At 43.6% G+C, this 18,703-nt stretch overlaps 1 protein-coding gene across 1 annotated transcript in view; it reads right to left on the bottom strand.

Moving 5' to 3' along the window:
- The window catches only part of cacna2d2a (calcium channel, voltage-dependent, alpha 2/delta subunit 2a), a 245,439-nt gene that overhangs the window by 38,290 nt on the left and 188,446 nt on the right, over positions 1-18,703 (bottom strand). The window contains 4 exon segments of the mRNA XM_061256915.1: positions 964-1,074; positions 2,557-2,718; positions 9,271-9,370; positions 10,124-10,174. Of these exon segments, the coding sequence (XP_061112899.1) occupies positions 964-1,074; positions 2,557-2,718; positions 9,271-9,370; positions 10,124-10,174 (424 nt within the window).

Raw genomic sequence — 18,703 nt, 5'->3', positions numbered from 1 at the left:
GTTCTCTCCTGAAGTTCCCTTTGGGGCCACCAAGGTGAGATTATTGATGAGTTGCTTCATCCTTATTATTTAAAATGTATGTCTAATTGGAGCTTGAAATGAATTTTAAGCTCTCTTGAAAAAGTCAATGACAATTTGAAAGCAGACTGCCCCTGTATCTGGTCCTGAGATAGAGCATTCTCCCTGGAGTCACCCCCTCTGATGGAAGTTTACCCATCGGATGGTGTGCCCATCAAAACTGCTGTTAGTAAGAAAAGTCGAAAGCAGGAGACAACGGAAAGTGGAAATGGAAGATTCACGAAAAAATTTTGATAGGGAGTGTGGCTACTGGCAAAAGCAGTTGAAAGTTGGAGAGTGAAGGAGGGGAGGAGGGGCGGGGGACAGTCACTTGTTTATGAGAGATGACAAGCTGCAAAAGACAGAGGACAGCAGAGGGAGAGAGGAAAACAGAAAGTGAAGGAGAGAAGACTGTTGCTGTTCATACGGAAGCTCTGATGATTAAGTGGCTAATTAGCAGTGAGGTCAGAGCTGTTAACACCAGCAGCAAATCTCCTCGCTTTCCAGACACGAAAGGAAAACACAGAGAAGGCTGCTTAATAGAGAGCAAGAGGGTTTGGGACAGGACAGAAATAAACGACAGACAGAGAAGGAACCGAGTGAGAGGAAACAGGTGTGAGACGCAGGGGTGGGATTGAAGATGGGGTGAGAATTTTCAAGATTCTATCAAACGCACCCAAAGTACAGGACAAAGGTACTGGTTCCATAAAGGATAAGAAACAAGAAGGTTGAGAACCAAACTAGGTTTACCTTACATGACGGCTTGGGTTAATAACTTTTCAGATAGTACACTTCTGAATGCGGTGGCAAAACTCCCTCAATTCAGGGAATAAATTTAACAATGATGAATAGGGTTGGAGTGAATCTGGGATACAGTAGTAAGGACAGAAAGAAGGACAGACTGACCGTCTTGTTGGGCCAGTTGTATCTCTCAAAGATGTCTTGTGCTCGGTCCTCACCCCCGTCTGTAAACATCATGATCATCTTGTTGCAGTTTGCTCGTGGGTAATTGCTATCCTGTGTGTTTCAGAGAGAGATAGAGGGTGAAGAAAATAACAATAAATAATAATAATAAGTAGTGTGTGTGCGTGTGTGCATGTACTTCTGTGTATGTGTGTATGAATGATTGACTGCTCCTGTTTGTTTATGTATATATGCATTTGGTGTGTTTATGTGTTATTAGAGTGGCCAGCAGTGGCTGGGGTAAGGATATTTGCGTTTCCAGTTTGGTGGACAGTGATGTGAGCTGTCGGCTCCAGATTCAGTTTGCTGCTCAAGCGAGCAGTCTGAAATAGAAATATGCGCTTTGGAAAAGTACTATGTGCATATAGAAAAGCTTGAAGAAGCAATCAAACTTGGTGTTGAAAGTACGCTTCAGCCTCCTGACAGGACAAGTAAAGTCCCCTCCATATCTCACTCCTTATCATTCATGTCTGGTCTTAATGGCTGCTTCCCGACAGTGGCTTCAGTTTCAATTGAAGCGGCTCCGGTGATTGGTGCATTGATATGCAGGCTAGCGCAGTGTCACTCTGACAAGATTCTAATAAAGATAAATAATATCATTACAAAACAGTTTTTCTTTTATTATGGGTCCACAGCCAATTATTCAATTCAATTGCTGTGGACACAGATTAAAATGCCTTTTTTCTCCTTCAGTTGAACAGGACTTGCCAGCTTAGTACATTAACCAATTGGCTGCTATTTTCCTCACAAATCTGTTCCACCCTAATGGCACTGGAATTGAAAGCAGCTGTAGATACAACGCAGACCCTTACCAATTTTAAAATCTAACGTCAGGAGACTGCTTGGAATTACATTTGTAATTGATTAAAAGTACAAATGCTTGTCATAATTTACAATCATTTTCAAGAATATACTGGTCATAGTGTGAGGGAAACAAGCAAACACAAAAATCACAGGCCTCAGATTTACGAGTAGAAGTTGAGGCCACATGTTTCATGCCCTTGGTCTGACAAAGGATTCATTTGGCAGAGTCATTCAGGCCAAGCGCAAATTATGACCGAAAGCAAAAGCACATTTCCAAGTGTTCTACAGGGAACTCAAATAACAGCCCTATTACAATGAAAGAATAAAAACAGGACACAAAGTAACAGCTGGAGTACGTTTTGTGCAGCCCGGCAGGAGGTTATGAGGGGCCATGGACTCTTTGTGTACAGCCGCTCCACACATTCAGTCAAGCCACAATTAACTCTTCAATATCAATGGGAATACAGCCCTAAGTGGAAGCACAGGGGTTTGTTGAAGTTCAAATTGAAATCATAATCGGTTCTGGGAAACATGTACAGAAAATAAAAATAATGTTCAGAAAGAGCAGCAGTATTGTCTTGGTAAATTAAAAAAAGGATTTAAAAAAGTGTGGGCCAACATAAAGTTGAAAGTTCAGGTTGAAAGATTAACAACGTTTTTTCCAGACTTTAATTTAGGTTTAGTTTACACGTGAGGAGCTATAACTGAGGTAGGAACTACACTGTGTCTTACATTAAGTAACTGTTGGAAGGCAAAATGGAAGCCGGACTTGTAGTCTGTGGTGCCTTTGGCAGACATGTCATTCACAGCCTCCTTGAAGATTTTCTTGTTGCGGATGTTGGCCTGGACCAGGTTCTTGAAGCAGGGAACCACAGCCTCAGCCTTCTCACTGAACTGAGAGAGAGAGGGAATGATAAAGAGGGAGAGAGAGAGATAGAGAGGGAAAAAAGAGGGAGGGGGGAGCTGTAGTCAATATGAGTATTCTATTCAAAGCTCAGAATCCCATTATCTTTATTTGACCTCTAATCTAAATCCAAATTAGCCTACTGTCATAAATATACAAAACTATACCAATGCAGAATATTAAGTGTGTGAATCATGCAATGATCCCTGACTGTGCCTACCCTGTTTTTCAAACTTTCTAGCATGGACTTATTAGGTGGCCTCAAATACCATACCTTTCCATTGTTTGCCCATGACTGCAACAATCGCACTTCAATAGCAGTATTTACCTCGAAACACTTGGAACTCTCTTCTCTTTCTTACGCATAATCCAGGGGAATATTCAGTTGCAAAACTCCCATCAGCCCTACAGACCCCCAACTCCCTTAGACGTCTGCTCGCCGTATTCTTATCACAGAGTGTATCACTCAGGTCACATTATCATTTGTTGTCTGCATAGATGGACCCACAGAAGTCACGAAGAGAGCCATGACTCAGATCACTGACCCCCTTGTGTGAGATTTGGCCGGCCAAGCAGAGCCACTTCAGGTACCACTCATCATGAGGTCGATAAGGCTGTTGGCTTCGTGCTGTCACGCTGGCTAAAACCCTATAATTACAGTGGTTGTCCTCACAGAGAACAGTTGCTTCAGCGGTACCTCAAAACACAAGTCGAATTACTTGAATGTGAGCACGGCCAACTATGCACCATGGCAGAGTTGGCTTTATCTTCACATTTGAGAACATCGATGACTTTGGTGGGTATTATCAGCCTTTTGATGTTCTCACTTTTTGAAGGTCACTCACAATGCTTTGATATTCTGGAGCTCAAACATTTGTAAAACCAGACAGAAACCATGGCAGAAGTTGACATTTGAAATGGTTCACAAGCTTTTTTGTCTTATTGGCGCACAAAAACAAAAAAAACTGACAGTAAAGTCAGGTTTAGCCTTCCCTCAAAACCTTAGCCTCACAAAAATAATGCCAAGAATACTATTTGGGAGTAAACAAAGCTTCATCTTTATGATTCATTTAAAATGGAGCTCAATGCATGGAATAACTCAGGTGTTTCAATGATAGAATACCTCGTTTACAATTAACACAAAATCTGTGGTGATAGCAGCCTGACGATTACAGCTGCAATGAATCAAAGACAGGCCAGCTGACATGTCGTACTCTATCTGCTTGAAAGGCAGGTCCTGGAGATGCTTCCAGATGAAACCATAGGCACATCATGGATGACTGTGAGCCAGGTGTGTGACCACCTGACAGGGCTCAGAGACGGGGGGAATTGGGGGGGGGGGGGTGGTTGTTAGATGGTGGGCGAGCAGCTGGCCACTTTCCTCTCAGGTAAGTCCCACTGGGTGGCCAATTAATGGAGCCATGGTGCTTTGTTTGACAGAAGCAAAATGAATGGCTGTAATATTCCAATGGTATGTATGCTAGCACAGCGCAGCCAGCTGTGGAAGCACGCTGGATGGCGCGCTGGGAGGGGGCTCAGCATGTGGCTATGGGAGGTGAGGCAGACCCACCGCATTCAGCCAACTGTCATAGACTGAAACCACTTTGGTTTCAAATTAGGGTCAACAACATTATCCTGAAGGACAATTCTCCCCCAGTCTTTCTACAGCTGCTGGGAAGTTCTTCAGCTACAGGTGTAGTCAGCGAGGAGAGATTACGCCTATTCCTCCCAGATGGCCGGTGGGAGACTGGCCAGGGTGATCCTCCTCCCCAGGGAACGTGCTGCTGGTGTGGGGAGGATGGAGCCCATCTCCTGGCCAGAGGCAGCGGCGGTCTGGGGAGTTCAGCAAATGCCAGGGAGTACATTTCTTCATTTCACCTTTCCTAATCACCTTTCGAGTTCGCTCCGTCTCCGCGCCTGTCTCAGCTCAGATAACTCGGCTGCTTTTTTTCCTTATTTAACCGAGCATCGCTACATCCGCTCGCTGATGTGAAGGACAGGCCTTAGGCGGCTGCTAAAAAAAGAGCACAGATATAGGAGGTGTGCTGCAGAAGACATCCCGGACCCTGGGCTGAGCAGCCGCGTGTGGAGCAGACGGGCCAGCCATCACTATCCATTTGGTGCGCTCCCTTTTTCCGCTCCCCGTGGGGACCGGGGCTGGGCAAACCAGGGGAGAGAATATGGCCTATATACGGCGCCGGCTGCCTAATCTCACCTGTCCACTCCACTCGCTCAGTCTGTCACATTCACACCAGGCCCCAGGGTGTCTCCCTGCCCCCACCTGCCTCTGCCTCGCGTTCCTTTAGCTAATATACTCGGATCTGCAAAGTCTATGTTTGTTGGCGTGTGTGTATTTGTGTGTATGCATATGTGTGTTTGTGAGTTGTGTGTCTTCACGTGAGTGCGTACGGATGCACACATGCACAGGTTTGCATAATGTGTGTGTTTCAGTGTGTGCCAGTGCGTGTGTGTATGCCTCTGCTTCTTTTTTTGAATAATAATAAAAAAATATATATTAAAAAAAACCCACAATAAACAAATATAGGACTGTATTATATTATCAAGTTATATTATCAACCCCAGAAAACCTACTGTTCTTCAGTGAACTCAGAAGTCCTCTGAATAGTCCTGTTTGACAAAAAACTATGCCATAAATTTCTGGAGACCCATACGAAGGAGGATAAAGATTAAATCACTCAGAAGAGCCAGGGTTGAGAAGGCACTAGAAAGGGTCACATTTATGTCAGGCTTGGTAAATCATTTCCAAAATAACAGTAACTGGCTCCATGCTTTTGATGGATGTCACAGTCACTATTACTGTGAAAGAAATGTTTCTATGTTGTTGGCTATCTACAAGCATATTGTTGTTAGTGTGGGATGCAAAGGCATTTAATGAGCAGCTGACGTTAAATGCTCATCTCTGCAATTTAATACTGGGAGCCATTAATCCTGCATGAATCATCGACTGAAATTACGAATGTGCTGTGATAACAGATACATCACCCACAAAGTCCTGTAGTCCCTCCTGAATAGTGCTTTACATACAACACACATCTAATATATCTACTGCAGTCTGCATACTACCCACAGCTAATTTATCATCTGCAGTATGCATACTACACACAGCTAATTTATCTCCTGCATTCTGCATACTACACACAGCTAATTTATCTACTGCAGTCCGAATACTACCGACAGCTAATTTATCTACTGCAGTCTGGATGCTACACACAGCTAATTTATCTCCTGCAATCTGCATACTACCCACAGCTAATTTATCTACTGCAATCTGCAACTATGTATCGCTGCAACTCCAGAAAGAAACTAGGCCTAATTGTCTGCAATGATAGTTGATATTTAATCACCAGACTATAAATAATAAATAAGTACTGACAAAATATCAGAAACATATTTGGAATAGTGCAACAGTTATTTCATTCATCTGAAGGTGAAACAAAATGGGGTTTCAATCGCAGACCTCCCCCAGAAATATAACTAATAAGTCCGTGATCAAATGTTTATCGGATCAATGATCAGCAGAAATGGGATTCTAAGTGGATTGTGAAAATAGTAAATTAAATAAAACCCCTGTGAATATGTGTGTTTGCCTGTACAGTACCCTACCAAGAGCAGTGCATATCCAATAAACATAATCCAATAAAGGCCTGCTGATGAGTCTGAAGCCAATGATACTTTCTCCCTTCATTACGAAGTTGAGTTGGTAAAAACAACTCTCGGTGCCCCTGAAACTGTTGCAGACAGCAGGTACACACGGTGCAGGCACACACACACACACACCCACCCGGGCAGCAGTGGCTCAGCTTTAGAGGTTGATTAGGGCTTTAACAGTCTCTCAAAGACAGCATTACCTGCTGGATAACCGAGCGTGGCTGGAACTAACTGTCCCCGAGACGGACACAAGGGCACCGCCAGCGGGCAGCAGGAGCCCAAGGTCAGACGCCACCGAGAGGAGAATTCTCTTTAACTTCTGTGTCTGAGTGCGCACGGGTGTGTGAACCGCGTGTGTGAACCGCGTGCGTACATGTACTCTGTGAACCTGTGTGTGTGTGTGTGTGTATGTGTGTGTATCTATGTGGAATGCATGGGTCCACTTGTGTGTATGCATGTGTGTACCTCACTCATACTCGATTAACCTTTGTGACAGTGAAAATGCTAGACACAGCATGTATACACCGACACACACGTACGCACGTACACACGCACACACACACACACACAGGGGCAACCATGCACAGCAACCCTGGGGCTTTACTAAGCCAAAGAAAATGTTCCCAACAGTTCTCACTAGAAGAGATTTGCAGCATTTTAAACAAAGGACAAATAAAGGTTAGATTTACACTTTTCTCACTGTGATTTTTTTTTAGAGGGTTGAGAATCTGTGACATTACTTCCCAGATAACTTTGCCCATCTCTCTAGCTCACAGCTGGGAGTCACACACTGAAGGCTAGGGATGAAGAAAGATTATCAACGTGGGTCTTCAGCCTGCACCAGCACACCCACTGCGTGCGTGTGTGTGTGTGTGTGTGTGTGTGTGTGTGTGTGAGTGATGCCTGTGTGCGCGTGCGTGTATGTGCACGCGTGCGCGCATGTATGTGAGTGATGCCAGTGTGTGTGTGTGTGTGTGCGTGCATGCCCGTGTATATGTGTGAGTGTTGCCTGTGTGTGTGCATGTGCGAGTGTGTGTGTCCATGTGTGTCTGTGACAGTTTGTGTGTCGCTGCATCCGCACAGTCATTCTGTTGATCAGTGCACATTCCGCTCCGCTCTGCATCATACCACTGTGTGGTCAAACATTCTGACGCTCCGTCAAAGTAAATAACGTGGGAGACGGGCAGGCGAAAGAAGAGAAGAACAGAACGGCACGACGGATAGCGGCGGAAAGAGAGACACAGCAAGATATGTGATCTAGCGTTACCGCTGGCATTGTGGTCACCCTCCCTCCTCCCTCCACCCTCCATCCCTTTCTTCTCTTCTTCCAGCCTCAGATCGGCCTGTGCCTTTCCCTCCTTATCTGATCACATGCAACTTCAAGGAATTACCACAAGAAGAGAAGAAGAGATTATTAAAAAAATCAGATTACTGTTACTCATTTTATTATTTATTTGGCGTAATGGGCTCTGACAGACGCTGAGCGATATCTATCTGTCCAGAGAGCCGAGCACGAGGTGTGCGCAGTAGAGGTGATTACTCTGACAGGGGCGCACTGACGACTTCCATTCCCACTCGCATTCAGACCTTCCCAAGACCTGCCTTTCTTTCAGATAAGCTGATAATGCAAGACACATGGATGCACCCAATACACTCACACATGCACACACACAAACACACATACACAAGCATGTAAGCGTGCACACACACACACACACACAAACGTATGCGCACGCGCACACACACAGACACACACACACACAGCATGTAGTATATCCACGGGCAGGCCCTGAATGGACTGTAATGAAGTAAAGATTTAATCTGATGCTGTGGGCTCACGCTCATGCGCTCTATGACTTACATTAACACGATAAAGGAAATGGACTTGCACTTCTCTGGGCAGAGCACATCATTGTGAACTGAAGAGCAGGATCCACCCTATCAGAAATGTGCCCCACGTAACAACTCACTCTTATTGGCTGATCAGAGCGCACGCCCACAATGACACAATTACATTAAAAGATGAAAACTAAGGTTTTATTTTATTATATTATTTTATTATTGCTTTCAGCTATACCTAGTTAAATCCCCCCCCCCCATTTCCCTTTATTTTTTCACTTATTTCATTGTTTTCAGTAATATGTAAATGCTTTCGCAATATGAATACATGTCATCATGTCAATGAAGCTCATTTAAATCTGAAATTGAACAATAAAACTGCAATTGACTAGAAGCAGGCAGTACAACAGAAATGGAAAGGCAGAAAGAAACAACCTGACAGACATAAAAGCAGACAGACAATGAAGCATACAGACAGCAACAAAAAGGCATAAACAGAGCTCGAAGGAGGGAAAGAGTGTATGTGTGTGTGTGTGTGTGTGTGTGTGAGAGAGAGAGAGAGGCTGAGAGATAAATCAATTTGGTTCCCAGTGGCAGAAGCAACTCATCTTCACTTAGTAGTGAGCAAAATTAAAAGGGACAGATTATTCCCTGTTGTTGCATCTAAAATGGCATTATTAAGTGGATATGAAGATGGATGCAATGCTATGCTTTTGCATTGTGTGCTGATAAGGCAACAGCATTCTGTCTGTAATCTAACAGCTGTTGGGGCCAGAATATTTCTTATACAAGACAAACACACACACACACACACACACACACACAGAAATGTATTGCACGCACCCACACATGCACATACACACATCCAACCTCTTTCATTGATGTCATAGCTGGCCCCAATTTCCACCATGACACACACACACACACACACACACAGAGGCATTCAGTTTTAGTGATACAACTGTCCCTAATTGGACACGCACACACACTACTACACACACTACTACTGTAGACTTTGAAGCATGCTCACTCACTCTGGCCACGTTGACATAATCATCGTCTGACAGAGTATCCAGCATCTCCATCACGGAGGTCTTCATCAGTTTGAGAGTGAGACCACTCACGCTGCCACTCCTAGACACACAACAAGTCACATGGGTACCACAGTATTTTTACTCACTCCCTGTGTGTTCCTTGCTATACTTTTAAGCAAAATGAAATGACTTAAGCAAAAATAAGTGAATTCATGTCTGTGAGAATGTGTGGCCAGATAGTCGGTCTGTAATTTTTGCAGCAGCATATCACTCATCGACCCCAATGCAAATACCTACTGCTAGGCTTGAGCACAGGGATGCTATGGTGCTTCGGACAAGAAATCCAATCACTTACACTAAGTCACAGTAAACTTCTGTGTCTTAGTGTTGACACTGTGCCTTTGTGCTATTGAAACTAGCTTCATGGAATAGGATTTTCCCATAAGGAAATAGAACACACAAGACTATATTGCAAATATGAAAATGTTTTCTTAAAATATAATGAGAAATATATTTCACAAAAGTATAATATGCTGCAATATCTAATAAATAAATGTTCCCAATTTTTAGTATATTGCATTTCCTTAAGGGCTTATCAGCCATACAAAACACAGCCATGTAAAGACCTTTAAGAAAAAAACTGTGCATAAGTTTAATTACGTAATGCACAAAAAACCAAGCTTAATTCCCAAGCACGGGTACATTTAATTCACAAGCACAACTCCAAACAACAGGTGTCACTAGTACCCTGCACTGGTGCTGTGGCAGCACTTGTGTGTGTGTGTGTGTGTGTGAGAGAGAGACTGTGGGTGTTTTGTGACATGAAGACATCGATATACATGGGGATACATACACGTCAACGATGATGACCATGTCTTTGGGAGAAGAAGCCCCTTGGATGTACCTGTGGGCAAGAAAAGGAAGGTGACCTGATGAGACGTCGCCTGACGGCTGGTATTTGTGAGTGTAATTTAACAGAGTGCTGATGATGACACAGTGTTGACAGAGTGATTCATCTGTGAAGAGTTAAACAGATTATTTAGGCTGTCAGCCCCTTTGTCAGGTGGAGACATTAGCAGTTTTGCATGATTACGTTATGGTTGCTAATCTGTTTCCAAAATAGGAACAGATTGGATATGTGTTACCAAAGCTTTCTAATTCTTCCCTGTGATGCTCAGTGAACCTTTGCACAAACTGACAAGGCAGTTAAACTACCAGAAACAAGGTTCATAAGCGAGGAAAGAGAAGAGATTTTTCACCAGATACACTGTTATTTGGAAGATCCAAAAATAGCACACATACATATAATGTACATAATATACTATATGGATATAGACACACTACCTAGCTCCAATCTGTTTGCAGTTAAAAGCGCATTATGTCTGCCTCGATCTGAGCATGACTGGTGTTCCTCACGGACCTCTACGCTCAGCTTTGATCTCACTTTAGAAAGACAACAGGACAACAGCGTTGCCTTCTGGGTAAGGGCGCGGCACGTGGGCGGTGTGCGTCTCCGGGGAAAGCGGCCAGATCACTACAGCCTCTTTCCCTCTCTCCATTATCAGTCCTTTCAGTTCATTTCCATGTTTGCCAGGTGCTGTGGGCTGACGGCTCTCTCTCTGTCTCTCTCTCTCCCTCCCTCCTTCTCTCTCTCCCTCTCTCTCTCTCCCTCCCTCCTTCTCTCTCTCCCTCTCTCTCACTCTCTCTCCTTCTCTCTCTCTCCCTCCTCTCTGTCTCTCTACCCCCCTCTCTCTTCCCGCCCTCCATCTCTCTCCCTCTCTCTCTCTCTGTCGCTCTGTCTCTCTCTCCCTCTCTCTCTTCCCGCCCTCCCTCTCTCCCTCCCTCTCTCTTCCCGCCCTCCCTCTCTCTCTCTCTCTCTCTCTCTCCCTCTCTCCCTCTCTCTCTCCGCTGAAAGAGGTCACTCTAAATCAGACGGGGCGGATCTGCAGCTCCGGGCATCGCCGCGGCTCCACCTGGATTACAGGGCGGAGCGCCGACGGCGGGGGCTGGCCAAAGCGGCGTGCCGAGCCCCTAACCCCTCTCCCCCGCTCCCGTCCTGGCTCCGGCTCACAGCTGCAATCCCGCATTTGTGTGGGGAAACGCCGCTGAAGAGCCCAGACTGGGCAGCTCTCCCAGCCCGGCTCGCTGATAGAGAGAGCTGCAGCCCTGCGGCTGCTCCAGCCCGGAGAGGCAGATTAACTGAGCATGTCCAGGGTAAGAGAAAGAGTGGGGGGGAAAAATCCAATTATTTTCAATAATAGACAACGGCACATCAAAGGTAGAACTTCCTCTGCTCTGCGAGTCTGTGTGGCATTCAGAATCAGGTCTGGAACCATGAAGCGTATTGGCATGACTTTTTATCAATTTAATTACTAAAATCTTAATTTAAAAAGAGTGAGTGAGTGAGAGAGAGTGTGTGCAGAGCAAGACTCATGAAGGTGGCTCTTCCTGTTAGATGGGGCTGCTAAAATACTACAGCACCACCTGTCCCTGCATGCTTTACCATGCAAAACAGAGGGAGAGAGAGAGAAAGAGAGAAAGAGAGAGAGTGAGAGAGGGAGGGTGGGAGGACAGAGGGAACCAGTCGGATTAGTTAATGTGGCACAAATGGGGGGGGGGGGGGTTTAAAATTCGGAAATGAATCAGGACCTAAAGGCTGAATTAACTGGATTTGGTTGCTGTATTCCAAAGGTACAATTAACAATGTACAGGCTGGAAATTCTTATCCCTCATGCCATAAAAACCATCCAATGACAACCTCCCACGCACAAGGACCAGCAACAGCAGAAACACAATGGAGATTTATGCAGCCGCTACATATTCACAACCAGGCCTGTACGTTATACCACATCTATCACAGTAAGGCACACAATGCCATTTTCTTTACTACAATTCACACAGAAAAATCACCCCCCTTTAGTTAAGAATGTACATGCTGGTTTGTCATTTCTTTATATAACAGCCTTGTTTGTTTATGGGTCCTAGAGGAGACACTTAATCAATAGCTTGTGCATCAATGCATGAGCTGTGGGAAAACTTGATAACCAAGAAAAGCTGAATTAAGAAGTATATAAACACTGACCAGCGGTTGTTTCATATTCTGTATGAAACCCAAGGATTCACGTTGATCAGTGGATATTTTATATTCTCCGCTAAACTCCGTGATCCAGATGTGTTGTTTCTGCATGGATTCCACGTTGTAATTACCTCTTCACTGCTGCCAAGAGCTGGCGTTCTTTCCCCATCATTACCTCCTCTCCCCTGTGCCAGGGCCAGGTGATGAGCAGATGGGTCTGACTGGTGCCCACCCACCCGACCAACCAACCAGCAACCCAAGCCAGCCACCCACTGCCCACACCCTGGACCACTCCGTACACCTTGTACACCTTCTCTCGCTCTCTCTCTCTCTCTCTCTCTCTCTCTCACACACACACACACACAAGCAGGCACACATGCATGTACACACACACACCCTACTGCTTCCTTGTTCGGCTTCCTGTACGCAGTTTGGACCAGATTATTTCACGTTCATGTTTTTAAGTGAACCAACACAGCGTTTATCTTACACAATTAATTACAGTAAGTGATTCTGAGAAACATATTAGCGTAGAGCTACAATTAGAGATGTTACGAGAGGAACATTAGATCTGGAACATCAGAACTTATTTGTCAATTAATCAAAACAAAATACGACTGGGCACGCTCAGTTTAGGGACCCAACCAGCCAGAAGAAAAAAAAAAAGAAAGAAAGCAAATTTAAAGTCTCTGGAGCAACCAAGCAAACGCGAATGGTAGTTTATTGCGGGGTATTTGATAGTTTGGTGGTTTGTAGTAAAATAAAGCCTCCTGTGGTAGGCTTGTGCTGATGGATGATGGCGATGCAGAGGGATGATAAAAGGAATTAGCATGGTTGGAGGGGGCTTTATTTACAGGGGATGTGATGGATCGTGTGGGTGGGGGAGGCTGGGACGCGCGACAGTAGCAGGAGCGCTGATGTTTATTGCGCCGGGGTGACGTGGAGCTTCTGCCGTGGTGGCCTGCACACTGAGACAGGGACAGAGAGCACACAGCGCGGGGAGACCCCTGTTCTTGGGGGGAGACAGAGATTATTACACATGCTCCAAATTAATCAGGAGGTGGAGGGAGCACAGGGCTTCACATACCATCTCCAAATTGATATTAATTAGGTGGTGCAGAGGTCAGTACAGCGAAGTACACTGCCTAGCCTACCCACACACACTTAAATCCTGCTGTTTGAGTGTTTTCTGCCAACTTTGTTTTACTTGTAACTTTGTGGATACATACGGAAAAATAGAAAGGAGGAAGGTGATCACAGCTGGTATTATGATTCATGCAAAGCAAAAGGAAAGAATGGAAATAATGTATTTCAAGAATATGTGCGCTGCTACAGTTTCCATTCGGCGTCTTGTAAAACTGTATGGAAAAGTGTTTTGCCTCGATGCTTTTAAAACATGCAGTCATGTATCGCATGACTCAGAAACACTAACCTGCAGCCGGCAAAATACGCTACATTTGTATAAAAGACGGAAATTGGCCGACAGCAAAAACGTAATCTCAAACTGTGTTCTGAAAACAATTGGGAATTTATGAAGTTGTTTATCTGCGTTTTTTTCCGGGCCGCCCTCACCCCGTAACGCTCTCATTTGCATTCATGGGATTGTACGGCACGGGAGCGGCACTATACGCCGTCGATACATTAACGCCAACGAGAGGGGCTGAATGCTCCGCAGATAAGACCACGCTGAGATGATACATGTGCACCCTGACACATTTTTATTAAGTGTGCTGATTTAAATGTGAATTTCTCAGAATCGATGGAATTACGGGTGTTTGTGCGCCAGTGTGACATGCGCTTTAGCTGCCTGGAAGATTGAAGCTGCATTGGCATTGTGCTGCAGCGACAGCCTTTATTATTTTATGGACTGATGTTTCCTCTGCCGCTTCTCCTGAGACGTCCTTATTGAATGAAGATTAAATTAAGATAAAATAAAAAAGAAATGCAGTAGGAAGGCATTGGGGAAGGACTGCTGGTTTTTATTTATTTCTCCTTTTTTGTATTTCGTTTTTTTTGCATGTTGTCTATTTCTGGGTTTGTGGAGTATGGTCGATACCTATATTATATCAGATGTTTGTGGGAAGACCTTAAGGCTGAAAGTTCTATTTTTACTTCATTTGAATGCGATTCTGCAGTGATATACCAGGCAATTAATTTTAATACATCCATTTCTATTGAAAGCATGGATACAAACCCAGACACACACACACACACAAACGAAAAGCAGGGTGTATGGCACTGATCCAAAGGTGTCAGAATCAACACACAAAGCTATCAGCACTCTTTAGACTGTGTTTTTGAAGAAAAATAAGGAAGTGCTTCATATTTCAGCCTCTTTCCAGCCATTCTTTACGACTTCCCAGGAAGACGCCCGGCTGTCAGAGATAATATTAACACAGGACCCGAGTCGCCCTCTGACACCACACCCATAACCGCACCGTCTGGCTTCCCCTTTCAAATACTGCAGGAACGGAGGGAGGAAGCCACAGAAGGGTAAAGAGGGGATAGATAGATAGAGACAAAGTGAAAGTGGAGCATGACATACAACTAAGGGAAGATGAGCACAAGAGAAAGAGAGAAAAAAGTGAGAGGATGAGATAGAAAGAGAAATGGGCATAGGAGCGAACACGCTGTTGAAAGGGAGGGATAAAAGCAGAGAAGAAAGGAGCACAGCAAAGAGGGGGGCAGTCTCGCCCATCACCCCGGTTACACTGAGAGGATTCCTCTGGAACAGCACCTCCCTGTGGAATTGACCACCAGACACACCAAGCAAAAATATTTACAGAGACGTGAGATTGGCTTCCCCAAGAAATCAATATCTCTTATGGCCTGCATGCTAGATTGCACCAAGGAGGTAATGGGATCTTTGAAACGCTTGGGTAACAGAAGTCTATGTGCTTTTCTCTGGTGCATTGCGCACTCTCTCTCTCTCTCCCTCCCCCCCTACGTGTCCCCCATCCTTCTCACACCCTTCCTTTAATAACCTGTACTGACGTTACGATCAAGAAATGTTAATAATTAATGTCAGAGCAATTGGAGACAATTAAGTGTGGTGGCTGGACCATTAATTTTCCTGGGGCCTAGGAGACTGGGGGTTGGGGGTGTTGCGCTCAAAGGGAACACTGCTACAAAGAGGGTGGCTAATTGTCTTTATTTTCCCACAGACGATGTGCAGCCGCAGTGCTATTATAGAAAGAGCTATAGAATATAATCACACTTGCCAGTTTCCAATAGGGAGTTCACAAGCTGTGTTTGCAATTCAAGTGCAAGCACCCTTTACTTGTTTGTAAGACACCCAACGATCCACACAGGCCAAGTCAGTAATGACACAAACTTTAAATCAGATTCATTAAATCTCCCCAGTGACGGGGCTAAATCAGTTATTCCTTGATTACATTCCGCAACAGAACAATTTGAGCATCCAGACATCTCTGGCATTAATAAAGGCCTACAGTAGAAGTTAATAAACATGTGGTTAACAGTATGTTAATTTGATAATGGTTGAATAAGCTGTATCTCTGGGCTTAGGGATGCTTGGAATGTACGGTATGGGTTGCCAAATGTGACATTAACGCTATAATTTTTCTCTCCATTTTCCCCACATTCAAGCATAATAGCAAAAACAAATATTTGAAATCACAGGTGTACCACAAAATTATAAATATATATATATATATATATATATATATATATATATATAAGCTAATTGTTTAATCATTTAGTGTTTTTATTATTTAGCTAAATGTATAACCATTTAGCTAAAAGAATAAAACATTTAGCTAAATGTTTATCTAAATGTAGAAAACATTGGGCTAAATGTATGAAACATGGGGAGGACTTTTCAACAATTCCTGTAAATGTTACATTTAACAATTCCTGATACATGCATAGCAATATATAATTACAATATGTTTAATAGTAGTGAATTATCTCACTTACAGACATATCATTTTGTAATATGTGCAAGGGGCCTCTTGGACACAGTACTTGCATCACTGGATATCAGTGAACAACCTGCTCCAGCAGAAAGATTCCAACACAACAAATTCCCTGTCGTGTCACTGTCCTAACTTTGTATAATAGCCTGTGGATAAGATTGTTAAATATACACTCACTGAGCACTTTATTAGGTATTTATCAGACTTAGTTATTAGTCTTCAACGGCTGTAGCCTATCCACTTGAAGAGTTATGTGTTCAGAGATCCTCTTCTGCATACCACTGTTGTAATGTGTGACCTCTCTCATTAAAAAGGCGTTTTTGCCTGCAGAACTGCTGCTGACTGGATATTTTTGTTTTCTGCAAACTCTAGAGACTGTTTTGTGTAAAAAGCTAGGAGATCAGCAGTTTTTAAGATATTCAAAATCCTGTCTGACATTGACAATCATTCCACAATCAAAGGAACTTATTTCACATTTCTTCCCCATTTTGACATAATTTTGGTCTGAAAAACTGCTGAACCTCTTGACTATGTCCACATGCTTTTATGCATTTAGTTGCTGCCACATGATTGGCTGATTAAATATTGCATTAACAAGCTGATGTACAGGTGTACCTAACAAAGTGCTCAGTGAGAGTATATCGGCAATTAGCAGGGAGTCATTTACAGAGCTACTCTCATCTGAGCAAAGGTCACAGCACAGCCCAAACAGTGTGGGCCCCAGTGACAGCTTCTCAGTGTTGCATAATATGAATCCTTTGGACATCCCACAATTCCCCATTTCAGGAACATTGAGCGTGAGCTAGTGCAGCTAGAAGACTACATCATCACACAGATAAACAACATCATCACACAGATACAGTAGACTAAATCATCCCATAGGTACAGTAGAGTACATCATCATAGCACTACAGGCCCTATCTCTACACAGGCATGGACTGTACACTGTACACACATTGCAGCAGAACTATATTAGTGTAGCATTAGAAATAAAGGTCCAAGAAGCTTACATCATAAAATAATTCACCAAGATCCTATGGTGTGTTTGTGCTGTACCCTTTGGAATTGAATATTGACCATGTATCATGTACCCATTATCCATGTAAAATTGTTCTCCAAACCAAAGCAGTCAATTTGAAGCTGAATACCTTCGGTTATTCCTCATACTTACAAGTCCTTAACGGGAATGGATTATGTCCAGAGATAGCACCCATGTCGAGGTAGCACACGGAATTGTTGCTTTAAAAAACCTCCACAGTGATGCTCTTTCATTTTTACGACCCCTTTGATCATTTCAAGGAAAACTCAGTGCATCGTGATGTAAGACTGATGAACAGTAGATGCACTTTAGAAGAGGGGAAAAGAAGTCGCCACAAAACTACTGATGCCATTCCAGCAGATACCATTTTGAGCTAAAGTTTTATTAAACCTATTAAGTCATAAACATGTTTTGGCAGTAAGATCACGAGCATGAACTATCACTGGTATTTAAAAGCATTCCATAAAAGGGAACATCAATTATTAAGTTTTAAAGATTGAGGCCACCATATGATTAAAAACATTCCTCTGTATGGATGAATAAAGTCACCCATTAGGAACAATGATTTAATAACTCTACAGTATCCTTGAATGCCGGCACGAAAATAATCTCATAAATTACGTTAATGTAAAGTAATCTGAAGGAATATATCAGCATGAATATAAATGAGGGTATAGGATAAAATTGTCATGTGGATGTACATGATCAGATAGCCAAATGTAGCATGCGTTATTCTGGAGACCAACAAGAATGACAACTTCTTACTAGAATCCACATATGGAGCAAAAATAGCTTTCATTGAATTATAATATATTTTGCTAAAAATCCCATTTTTTATTTTTCCATAAAAGGGGTAAGTACATCAGGTATTATTATAATGGCGGTCAAAGTGCTAATGGTTTTATTGTGATTGTTCAATAGTGATGCAGCTGAGCTCCTGGAGTATTTTCATTCCAGGAAATGCCCCACGAGGCAGTTCATGGAGACGCATTTATGAACGTCTATTTGTCTTAAAGTAACTGCTGTACATACCCCTCCTCTGCATGGACACAGCAGCTCAAACCGTATGCAGCAGTATAAGTGATGAATCACTTGATGGGGAAATGTTTTACTGTAGCAGAGTGAGTAAACTGAATAATGGTTCTGCGTAGTGCAGGGAAAAGGGATTGAAATGATTACAAGAGTTGCAATTGATTGTAAATTATAGTAAATGATTCTTGTGTCAGCGCGGGAGTGCTCAGACATCCACGTGCCCCTGAAGGCACATGGCATCGGCGAGAGATTCGTTTTGCTCTGCATTCCAGCGGCTGAGCTCATGAGCAGCAGGTGCGCACACTGCCAGTTCTCAGCTGTAGAGGAGTCACTCCGGTGTAATGAATC

This window comes from Conger conger, chromosome 10 (genome assembly GCF_963514075.1).
Source record: "Conger conger chromosome 10, fConCon1.1, whole genome shotgun sequence".
Lineage (NCBI taxonomy): Eukaryota > Metazoa > Chordata > Actinopteri > Anguilliformes > Congridae > Conger > Conger conger.
This window is presented reverse-complemented; position numbering and strand designations above follow the sequence as displayed.